Raw genomic sequence first — 12,165 nt, 5'->3', positions numbered from 1 at the left:
TGAAAAATAAATCTTTAGCAATTTATTTCTCTAGTTTTCTAACAAATCGTCAAGACATAACAACTTTGTAAATTTTTCAGTCGCAAACTCGGGCAAGCATAGACACACGACCATTGACCCGTTGGAATCAACACCTCCTTCGGGAAGCAAAACGCAAACTTGTGGTGTGAGGGTCAAGTCTATAGGACCAACATAAATTGGTCTTCCCCATCCGAAATCAGCACACTCATAAAGCGAGAAGCGTGTCCACTGGGTCATGGTCAATTTTCCCCCTAGCTCGACCCTCTTTGGCATATTTACCTCAATATAGTCAACTGTGGACCTCAAGTACTCCTCTGACATCCCTCTTCTTGCTTCACATACTAATCGAACCGTGTCGGAGAGATGGCCATGGATGAGATCAGACACCTTGCTTGTGGTACAAGCCACACAAAGAACATTCCCGTAGAAACCATCTTTTAATGGTGGATTGTTCAATTTTTGACGAGCATTAACTGAAAAGGAGAGCCTAAGTTCGTAATCTAATGGCTTAACATCGAAAGCCTTGACCCACGATCTCCAAATATGAGCCGCTAGAGCATCAAAGGTTGAGACAATAGATGTGCCGTCTACATTGGCTAGATTTTTCAGCAGTAATTGAAAATCATAGCTGATTTTATAACACTTTTGAACGGCTTGTTGAGATAAGCTTGTTGCAAGGCTCGAATAGTCGTCAATTCTCTTGAACTCGACATGAGGAAATTTAACTAATGGTGGTTCACGAGGTTTGAAGAACTCCCTATCCCAACATGGCACAGGGTTGGTGACAAGTTTCCCTTCTTTGGTAGTCTCGGCCCACGCTTTGATGAATTGCATTGCCCCGAGTCCATCGCAAAGGCAATGGCACAATCTCAAACCAATACTGAAACCTCCACATCTGAAAATGGTCACTTGAGCTATGAGCAACGGCATGTCAAGAATTTGGAACGGCTCTTCACTAGGAAACCTGAAAATTAATGGCGTCCAAGCAGGGTTTGGTACCGTGAGGTCGCCTAAATCTTCCAAGGCCATCTCCGAGCGTGCCTCCACCATCAAAGCACCACGTTCTTCCCCAAAACACACTTCTAGCTTCCCATTGTCTTTCTCACGTAACCGACCAGCAAAAGGGTAATATGGTACAAGCACACTCGAGAGGGACTTCCTCAGCGTCTGAACCACTGGTGGCTTGGAACCCCCACTAGACGGGTAGAAGTAGACCGTTGGAGTGAAAACTCGAGACCCGACCATGTTATCGAGATTAGAGAGGTAGAGAGTTTGGACAGGTATGGGAAATGAGGGCAATACTCGAAACATTTGGATGATGGTTAAAGGGATGTTGAGGCTAGGAAAATGTAGTTCTTTGATCCACGAAGACATTTGTGAATGAATGTTGAAAAGGCTGGTGTAGAGGAGAGGTGACATTTGTAGAAGAGCTGCTTTTGTCTTAACATGCAAACACGGTTGGTTTGGATAAAAAAAAACACTATAAATGACGTCTGGTGAGAATCTGTTGGTAGTTTGATTGGAAATTTGTAGATTTTTTTAATGGATTGCTTCTTTGCATGAACTTGTTTCAAATGCTTAAAAAAATTATTACAAGGGTCACACAGAAAGAAACTGTTAAATAGATCAAAATTGACATGAGAAACAGTGCTTAATCACAATAGCAATAAATCTAACAATAATCACAGCTACTAAAATGTCTAGTAATCATTTTTGTTAATAGCAACCTAATGGTAACCATATCATTCAGAAACTCACCTTTCACCGAGACCCGTGTGAATCATGATATTCTTACATTATGATATTTTTAGAAGGAAAAAAAAAAAAACACAGGGTTATGCAAAGAATAGTGCAAAGACATTTCAGGTTTAAAAACCATGGCATCTCTCTCTTCCTAATGGGCGCTTCTTAAATCAAGCCAACAGGCAATCTAGTCACATAATAATCAAAAGTCACACCCACACATCCACCAAAAATTTAACATGAAGAAGATATAAAGATTCATCTTTCCTTTCCTGTGAGTAAAAAAGGTTCTCAACATCCCAAGTTCAAAATAAATATTCAAAAAGAAGGAGAAAAAAGCAGTTCCTAAATGTGTTTATTGTTGCCTCCAACAACAAATGAAAAGTACAGATGCTCATATATGACAGAACACAGCACATACAGATTGCAACAAAATTGGGCACCACACCTTACCTAACCGGCTGCTGATTATAGTGATTCTTCTCTTTCTTCTTCGCAGCAGCAATCTTTGCGTTCCTCGCGGCAGCTTCGCTCGCAGCGGCTCGGGCAGCGGCGTCCATTTCTTTGCTCGACTTCTTCTTCTTCATCGACGATACTTTCTTCAGCCTCTCTTTCATATCGACCCCAGACAAATCCTCTGCTTTCTCAGCCTCAGCGGTGGCTTCATCGACATTTGTTCCCTCTGCTTGGTCTTGGGATTCTTTTGCCTCCTTTGTCTTCTCCTTCTTCTTCTTCTTCCTCGCGGACTTGCTCTCCCCTGGATTCTCCTTCTTCTCCGCTTCCCCATTAAAATTTTCTTCTTTTTTCTCTGCGGCGTGATAAAATAAAGTTAAGCGAAAGATCAACCGGTGCCGAAAAGCCAGTCCAAAATCATTATATGCTGTGGTAAACTACTACTCTGGAACAACAAATACATTTTGTTTACTTGAAACTACACAACCAAATATAACCATGGGGCTATACGGGCAAACATGTGAAAGTAATCAGTGTAAATTATAAACTTGATGAATCAACCGCTACTCTAATTTAATATTTGTAAAATGTCAAATACTCTAAGGGAAAAGAAGGGAACTCGTACTATTAAACTCTGATGTTGATATTAAAACAAGGAAAGCACCTCTAACAATGTTGCAAGAAATGAAAATTTTACCGTTAGAGTCATCCTGACCACTGGCTTCACTTTTAGTACTCAAGCCTAGCTCAGCAAGAACGGCATCGAGTTCTTCAAGCTCCTTCTTCTTCAGTTCTTTCTTGGAAAGCTGTCTTTCTGATTCTTTAGGCGGGACGATAGCCTCAGGAGTCTTCTTACGGGACTCGGTTTGTGGTGGCTCATTGTCACGCTCTTCATCCACATCATCATCAACTTCATCGGCACCTTCTTCCTCACTCTCGCTTACCTGCAAACATGAGAACGTAAACAGAACAGCTCTTAATTTTGGCTATTTCAAGAAATTTGGCAGTGTTTTTAAACATTTTAGGATCAGGGATCTTCTATATGCCCAATAGAGTATGAAGGTGAAAAACAAACATTTTTTTCGCAATGGCCTAAAAGGTTCAGCCTTCTGCATATGAGATTCCTTTCGATTCTATCAGCAATACAATAATAGCACCAACTTCTTTTATAAGTTATAGTTGCATCGGAAAACGTTGGGTGATAGGATTAGTCTAAATAGATTCTCTCAGGCTGGCTTGTCTTACTTCCTTTAAACTACTTCCAATGATATCATCCTAAGAAATTACGACACGTGCACATAAAAGGTAATTAAAAAAAAAATCTTCAATATTTCAACATTTGCAACGGTCGGAAAAGTAGTCATACCACATATTTAGTTATCAAGATAACTTCCATAAGATTTACGTACGACTTATATGGCTTGCACACTTGACATGACGACGTAACACTTTAAACATATTGCATATATAAAATTCAAAATATTCCAACTCCTACTCGTAGCGATATAACCTGACAAAACCAAAGTCTAACAAACCTGGTCATATTGCTTTATTAGTACAAGACAGAAATCTCCTAGCCACTCAGCAAATTTCCCTATTTTCTAAAATCAACCAACATGTGTCGCTTAAGAAAGGAGCACGACAACGGAAACTATCCGTAAACTTTGTTATCTATAGCTGAAACTTTATAACGATATACCATATCCAATCCCCGGGCATCGCAAACGACAAAGTAGTTCAATAGAGTTAAAAATAGCAACAGAGAGATAAATTCATTGCACCCCCAAAAGCCGCGGAGTACCGCTTGGAAAGAAACAAAGATACGATCACATAAACACGTGTAAGCTAAGTTGAGCAAACCGTTATCATTCAAGCAACACTCAAAGCGCTGAAGCATCTCAATCAAAGAGTAACCGAAGCAGATCTAAAATACCTTATCCACTTCATTTTCATTAATCGACGAGTCGTTGACCTAAAAATTACTGTTTAAAAGAAAGTACTCAGCTGAGTACAATTATTTCAATGCAAAACGTGACCTAAATAGGAAAATTAATTTTCTTCATGAAATTACTAACACAATCAGTCTACTTAATTCAGATGACCAAGAACCCAACAATCAAAGATACTAGTATAATATCATGTCAATTAAACAGAAAATCCCCTGCAGTTAGTCTTCTTGATCATGTTGTCAAATATTTTATAATGAACTCCAGAAAAATTAATTTAAAGGAAGCAAAAACGATACACATTCTCAAGGAACAATCCATTTTTTATTCGAAATTACTAATCAAACACCAAACATCCACAGAGCAAAAACAGATCACCATAGACCTAACAAGGATTAAACATTTACACCACCAAAACAAATCCAAACAAAAAAAGAACTCATACCTCTAGAGCATGTTCCATTTCAGCCTCATCAGCCTCTGCATCGACCTCCTTCGCCGACTCCGATTCCTCCGCCGCGGAGGCGGCCCAGACCGGAGCCTGAGGCGGCGCCGTGACGGCGTAGTAATCGTCGTCGTCGTCGTCGTCCACGTCAGCCCATGACTTCTTCGTCAGCGGCGCCGGAGCCCAAATCACCTCCTTCGGCGCCGCCGCGGCAGCAGAAGCTCCGTCGTCGGCCTTCGACGCCGTCTTCTTCTTCTTCTTCTTCAAGCTCCCGAGCGCCGCGAAAACGTTGGTGCTGCTAATCGCCGACGAGACCTCCCTCCTGTTACCCGCTCCTCCACCAGCCATTTCTTCTTCCCCGCCGCCAAACAACACACGGAATTGAAATCAAACGAGGAAAGAGATGTGAATTAGGGTTTCGATTGTCCGTTACAGAGAAAAAACAGAAAAGAAACGTTTTTTTCCTCTATCTCGAGCTCGGATTTAACGATTCTGTAGAGCGAGAGAGCGAAAGAGAGAGAGACTTGGATTTTGATCTGATACCAGACGAAGCTTAAAACGAATTGTTTCGGAGCAACGAAGATGAGATTTTTATTTTTATTTCGATAGATATGTTTAGAGAGAGAGAAACAGGGATGGAAAATGAGAAGAAGAGTGAAGAGTCTCTCTTCTCTGTGTTTTTATTTATTTATTTTATTGTATGAGAGAAAACAAACTGTGAAAATAATACACACTTTGAGACCACCACTCGCCTTTTATTTCTCTCTCTCACTGTGCGTTTGCGCGTGTGTGTGACAGGTATACTTATACTGATAGAGACAGCCCTAAACTCTGGTTCATATTTCAGTCTAGTCCTCGAGCTTTAACGTATCTCATTTTTATATAATTTGAATCTTGATAATCACTTTAACGTTTCTCTTTTTACGGTCTTGATATAAAAGTAAGTGGAAAGTAATGTATATGAAGATAGAAAAGGTGCTTAACGGTTATTTAGTCCACATATTGAAAAATAATTTGAGTGAGTGCTCTCGTATACATAAGTATAAGAATTTTTAGAGTTTTAAGAGTTATAATTATGAAGATTTATAATGTATGAATTTTTAAGATTCAGAAATTATATTAGGAATAAGTTCCCTTGTTATTGGAAAATTATCGAAATAAATAGTCTTTAATATGGATAGTACTTATATCAATTGAAAATCACATTTTTCTTTGTTGACTTTTTTTTTTTTTTTTGGAGAAATAGAAATCTATTATTAATCTCAATGTTTTTTATTAATCACAGACTCTATCGAAAAAGGGGTATCCTGCAACTAAATGAGTTTATCATCTATAAAAAGAGCTTAAGTTGCTAAATTATGAGACACCATATTAGCCACCCTGTACGACAACTTTACTCTTAGAAATTTGACAATAAATTATATACATCTGACAAAATGCAACCAAACTCATTTTGAAAATAGAGTACTTCTCGAGAGTTTGAACCACCATCTTAGCATCTGACTCCACAAAGTGGATATGCGAAAACACTTCCAAAGCCCATGATAAGCCAAGGCAGAGAGCGGGAGCTTAAGCTTCTTTAATCGTGACTTTTCATGGAAGACTTTTAGCCAAAGCAGCCATATTACCAAATCAGAGCAGTTGCGAAAGAAGGCTTCGACATCAATGCAGCTTGAAGATTTTGGAATTGATGCATCGATGTTGAGCATGTAGTGGTCGTAACTTGGTGGCATCTATTTAGCTTGGAAGCAATCATGTCTGGGTTCAGGATCACTCGCCAAACTATGAGTAAATGACACTCTGTATTGAAAAGATTGAAATTCTCAAAGAAAAAACTGATGTCCACGAGGTAATCTAGTACGGATTCTTTTTTTTTTCTTTCAAAGAATCTCTTGTTCTTAGCATTTCAAACAAACAATAAAATACAAAGGAATAAAGAGAAGTCAATTTTACGAAGGATTTTGTACAGTACATGAGATTATTTTTATGTATATTGAGTAGTTATTGCTTTAGTAAGACACTAGTTTCTTTTTTAAAAATTAGTTATTGTTAGATATTTAAAAAAAATCAAGAAACCCATTTTCGATAATATGTGTAATGATAAAAATTATGATGTTTAAGAATATATATATATATATATATATATTTATATATATATATATATATATATATATATAATTGTGTTTATTTATTTTGTGGAAATGAGGTGAGTGGTAAGAAGTTAAAGTAATATATTTCATAAGATTTTTAGAAGAATAATAAAACTTTTATGTAGGAAAGACAATAAGCTTCCATTTCAGAAGATAATACTTCTATTTCATAAGATAATAAATTTTCATTTCGGAAAACAATAACTTTCATATATACGAAGACAATAAACTTTCAATTCGAGAGGTGAAACAAATTGAATAAAAATTAAAAGAGTTGGTATTTCATTCAAAGTTAGATAAAATCACGTAAAATGTGGATAGTAAGTTGATTTAAAGTTAAAAAAATAGAAACATTTAAATACATGAAATGTGGCAAAAAGTTACGAAAAGATAGCATTACATTTCAATGCTAATAAAAAAACATGGATAAAGTAATTGATTTGTGGGTTTTAAGTTATTTTTTTACATGAAATTTGAAACAAAATTATTATTATTTATAAAACTTTGAAAAAACTAATTGTAATTAATATTTCCATAATTATAGAAATAAGGACAATGAGTTTGATTACGTGTCTTATTATGCGATTTTTGTAGATCTAGTAGGGTCTAATCATTTTAAATAGTATTAATTTACTGAATACGTCCAAGAATGATTGATTTTATCATTTTTTTTTAGAAATAACACTATTGATCAAGATTACATGATATATTAGCAATGCAAAGCACATGTGGCACAATTGACCAATATTACATAATTTAAAATAAATCCTAAGGGGGCATGCATTTTATGCATCCCATGAAGCTTGAACTCATGACATATCCGTCGATGTATGTGTGTGATTACCGCTAGACCAAACTAGCTACCACAATTGATTTTAGGGTAATTTAGCAAAATAGCCAATGTTTTGTAAATATTAGGTAAATAGACACTTGGATGAAGTGGACCAATCAGATTATTTTTTAATTCCGGAGATTGTCCTCTTAGATTTGAATCCGGAAATTATTTGAATTTTGAATTGTTCAGGATTCCCAGAAATTGAATTTTTGGATTGTTTCAGAATTCCCTAAATTAAGTATGAACATAATTTGGGGTTTAATTTCATTTCCTTATATGTAGCAACTGAAATTTACGTGGGTGTTTTATTGTTATTTTATTTCCTTATATATTAGACGTTATTTATTTTTTATTTACGACAACTGTTTTTGTTCTCGTCATCGTAGTTGAGCCCGATTAACCCTGTTTGCTGTAAATACGTGTTAATATTCCTATTTAGCAACTTTTTTACTTGACATATTCTGCAGTAAATATAGGTAAATATAAAGAAACAACAACATGTAAAATACCTAGACATCATATTCATGAACAACTTCATACCTAAACCATTGACATATACATGCAAACATATTTTCATTATTTACACACTCCAAGCCATATATAACCCAAAACCCCCCTAAAATCGTCCACTAGATATAACAAATTTTGGACTTTACATATTTTACAGTAAATACATGTAAATAATCTCGTCTGCAAATTTCTAGGGTTTAAGACAAAAATCAAAATTTTTGAATACGAATATTTTTAGCTTTAATCCAGATGAAGAAAATGAACCCAAAGAATCGATGTTATTCAATAATCGATCCAAAAACAAATCAAATATTTTTTTTTTCTTTTTGTGAGTAAATCTCTATCCAATATCAGTAAATACTAATTTAAATAGCAAAACCCTTTACATAAGCATACCAGTTATAACTTCGGCAGCCGAAATCGTTCGTCGGGGAAGATGAACGGATTTCCTCGTCGGGGAAGAAAGTAGAGCTTTCTTTTTTGGGGTAAACTCTCTTTTATTTTTTCCTAAATGTGAGAAAATGAACCGTCTGGAGCGGTTATCAATTTGAGTTTAATGACCTCGATTCTCGTATTGAAATCCCGATTTACTTGGATTTTTTTATATTATCAGCATAATCGATTGGGCGGGAAGAAGTTTGGGCATTTTAGTAAACTTAGATGTGTAATTAAAATCTGCTGGCTATTTACCTAATATTTACAAAACCTTGATTATTTAGCAATTCTCAACGTTTGAGTTGGCTATTTTGCTAATTATTTGTTGATTTTATCATTATGAACAACTTATTGTTCTCTCATCGTACTGCTATTTTGCTAGCTTTACACCACGTTACATTAGTGATGCCTTCTCAAATTTGTTTAAATAAAGACCAAAATTATATCATTGTGTAGTCTCTCACTCTCTTTTTCTATACTTGATCTCGTTTTGATATCGGACTTTTTTGTTCAGAGATACAATTGGAGATATAGAACCATCGTGGCGAGAACAACAAGCTGTAGAAGATCATTCGGTTCAACACGAAGCCGAACGAAGAATCTCTAGACCACTATTACTACCACCACCATTATCACTAAGTTTGTGTTTATTTATGTTAATTTTTTTTATGTAAATCTGCATTATTGTCTATAAATTTATGTTTATTTGTGTTAATTTTGGTAAATTTAGTACAAAAATCCAGTCTGACTAAATCTGTAGCCTCTAAGCGCCATGGTAACGCTCTCTTGGTTGTGTTGATCGACAGTAAAGATCTCAATATATTTTTTTAAAACTTGAAGGGATTTTTATAATTTATAACGTGAATAGTTTTTCCTTTTTTTCATTTATGTTTTTTATTTTGTTAATTAATTTATAGTTGACAACTGTTTATTTAATGAAGGGTATTTTTGTCTTTTATTGTTCATTTATTTTGGTTAATGACTATTATGCAAAGTAAATCACACGTTGACTATTTAACAAATTTTAAATGTTGTAATGGCTGGATAGCTACAACACTTTTTGTATAGTGTAATTGTTTACGAATCACTTAAATGCTTAAAAGTTTCCCAAGTTAAAACCACCTAGAAATCAAGAACGACACTATATTCAAGTTTAGGGGCTGTGATAGAACTTTATGAGTACTGAAGGACCAAATGAAAATTTAATACAACTACCATGAGCTGTTTTAAATCAAACGTGGCATTTGTTTGGATGTGAGGATGCGTGATGGGCCTGAAAATATATGTGCACGTAGAGCCCAAAACACAAACAATGTTTGATTTTGGTTCGTGACTTGAATTGGTGATGATTTTTTTTTTTTTTTGAATTAGCGTTCTTGTCTGATTGACAATCGTGGTCCGTTCGATTCATCGTCACTTCTTGATGTGCTTAAGATGATGATCTCAGATGTCCATACTTCATATAGTACGACATAATACACATCCAAGTCAGTTCAGGATCAATAGAAGTCATGTGATAAGTACAAAATAAATCTAATCTGTCCGTTCTTGATCTGCGTCTCAATTTCCAGGTTTTCACTTTTCATGTGTTTCACTTTTCATGTTATAGTTAAATAATAAAGATCCACTGGCTAAAAAAAAGTCATCAAAGCTAATAAAAAAAATTAAAATAGTTAAAATTGGTCTAAAATTAATTAAATAATTAAAATTTACAAAAGTATACAAGGAATATGTGTCAATTGATTTTTTATTCTTGTTAATAAATTTATTTACAAGCATGATTTACTAATTATACAATGTCAGAAATTCATAGCAATATTTAATTTAATTGGTAATGACTATTTTTTTACAATATGATCATATATATATATATATATATATATATATATATATATATATATATATATATATCCATGCAAAGATAATAAGAAGCCAAACCATTTTCCAATTTTCATGCACAGACCATCACGTCGCTTAGTCAGGCGACGACACGTGGCGGCTTTTATTTATTTATTTTTGGCTTTTTTGCTCTCATTCTCTTTTCTCCACACGCTTTTCTCTCTCTCTCTCTCTCTCTCTCTCTCTCTCTCTCTCTCTCCCCATGCTAGCGCGTTTCTACACTAGTGTATATATATATATATATATTTTTTTTTAATATTGAACTAATAACATGATTTACATTAAAAGAGGCAAATCTCTCTGCAAATTATCGTACAACCATATGAGGCATTATAAACTCATACTATAGAGCCATCAAACTTCGAAGAATATTTGGCCAACTTATGAGCAGGAATATTACAGCTACGAGGAATGAAATAAAAATCAACATTATCAAATCTTTCCTTATAGCTCTTTATTTTCTCTACCAACAGCCCAAATTGTAGCTAAAGTATGTGGTTGCTCAATGACGAAGATCACTCGTTTACAGTCTGATTGAACCTTCAGCACTTTATACCCCAAATTTGCAGCGATACGGAGTCCCGTCGAGATCGCCTTAGCTTAAGCTTCCACTGATTTGATATGTTGCTGTAAATGAGGTATAGCCGGCACAAGAACAGAGTCGTAGTCCCCCAACACACATCCAACCCTCGTTCTCATCGTCTCCTCATCCACCGCTGCGTCAACTGTTACTGCCACTACATTCGTACTCGGCGGAGTCTAGACAGCTGGCCAAACCTATTCTCGCATGTCTTGAGCCTCCAGAGCTTGATTAGCTCCTGTCTCGGTCCAGAAGTTCATCGCCCACTCCACTATTTTATCTATTGGCCTACTTCTATGCCGCATTATCCAGTCATTTTGTACATTCCATGCCTACCATGTAAGGGTTAGGTACCGCTCCATGTCTTCCATTTTTAAACTCCGTGATAGCCTTGCAAAGCCTCCAAGAATATCAGCAGCCTCTTCCTTTTTCAAAGCACTGCTCGCAGATCTGTGAAACAGTTTCTCGCCAATTTTTAAAACCGTTTAAAAACGCGTAGTATGGATTGTTCGTTAATCTTTTTAACCCAATTCTTTTTGTAAAGTTTTGTTTAGTCTGTCTCCTGTTCAAATCAATTATTTACGGATTTGATAATGAATAATTATTTTAAACAGTCGTTTCAAAAGTTGGATGCAGATCTGATTGTTTAGTAAACCCTAAATTTTTATGATTTGTTAATTTGCTTTGTTTCTCAAATTTTCAAACGGATTCTGACTTTGTCGACTCAGAACTTTGTGTTCAAAATAAATTTTCCTATTTACTAGAATTTTTATAGATTTTTCCGTAGCAATTTATTTTCTATCTTTTACCCGAGGGTTAGAGATATTATTGTAATTTTTACGCTAGGCCCGTTTCTGAAATTTTCCATCGACCCTCTTCAGTTCTGAGAATAATTTCCAGTGGGTATTGAATCAAATTCATTTTTTTCTGGTTAGGTCCCAAATTGTCTAGTATTCCCGACCCATCCACGATTAACGATCGTATTCTCCAAAGTAAAGGTGAGAATAATCTCACTGCAACACAGATTAGTTCAAAATAAATTTGATCAACATATTATTTATGAGTCTTATATGTAGTTTTATATACTTAAGTATGCGTTTTACTATCTGATGGTGTGTTTGTGCTTTTGAGGTTTGATATTTGAGTGA

General features: G+C 35.3%; 2 protein-coding genes across 2 annotated transcripts; both read right to left on the bottom strand.

The window, feature by feature from the left end:
• Positions 1-30: 30 nt before the first annotated feature.
• LOC149400931 (HXXXD-type acyl-transferase family protein) lies at positions 31-1,395 on the bottom strand. The gene has a single exon (XM_089610550.1). It carries the CDS (start codon positions 1,393-1,395, stop codon positions 31-33), a length of 1,365 nt encoding a protein of 454 aa, XP_089466676.1.
• A 591-nt stretch (positions 1,396-1,986) lies between these two features.
• LOC149400930 (uncharacterized) lies at positions 1,987-5,308 on the bottom strand. The gene is made up of 3 exons (XM_089612155.1): positions 4,609-5,308; positions 2,915-3,161; positions 1,987-2,572 (listed from the first exon to the last, which is right to left on the bottom strand). Exons 1-3 carry the CDS (start codon positions 4,954-4,956, stop codon positions 2,214-2,216), a joined length of 954 nt encoding a protein of 317 aa, XP_089468281.1. The 5' UTR covers positions 4,957-5,308; the 3' UTR covers positions 1,987-2,213.
• Positions 5,309-12,165: the final 6,857 nt, after the last annotated feature.

This window comes from Urtica dioica, chromosome 4 (genome assembly GCF_054948205.1).
Source record: "Urtica dioica subsp. dioica isolate 48M chromosome 4, U.dioica_male_clone48M_v1_H2, whole genome shotgun sequence".
NCBI lineage: Eukaryota > Viridiplantae > Streptophyta > Magnoliopsida > Rosales > Urticaceae > Urtica > Urtica dioica.
Note: the sequence above shows the minus strand (reverse complement) of the source record. Positions and strands in the feature narration are given on the sequence as shown.

Bases quoted from the DNA above. Each gene is read 5' to 3' on its own strand.
- LOC149400930 (XM_089612155.1), bottom strand. From the start codon at position 4,956: ATGGCTGGTGGAGGAGCGGGTAACAGGAGGGAGGTCTCGTCGGCGATT. The intron at 3,162-4,608 runs GTATGAGTTCTT...TCATGTTTGCAG, and splicing joins AAATGGAACATGCTCTAGAG to GTAAGCGAGAGTGAGGAAGA. The intron at 2,573-2,914 runs GTAAAATTTTCA...ATCACGCCGCAG, and splicing joins TGGTCAGGATGACTCTAACG to AGAAAAAAGAAGAAAATTTT.
- LOC149400931 (XM_089610550.1), bottom strand. From the start codon at position 1,395: ATGTCTTCGTGGATCAAAGAACTACATTTTCCTAGCCTCAACATCCCT.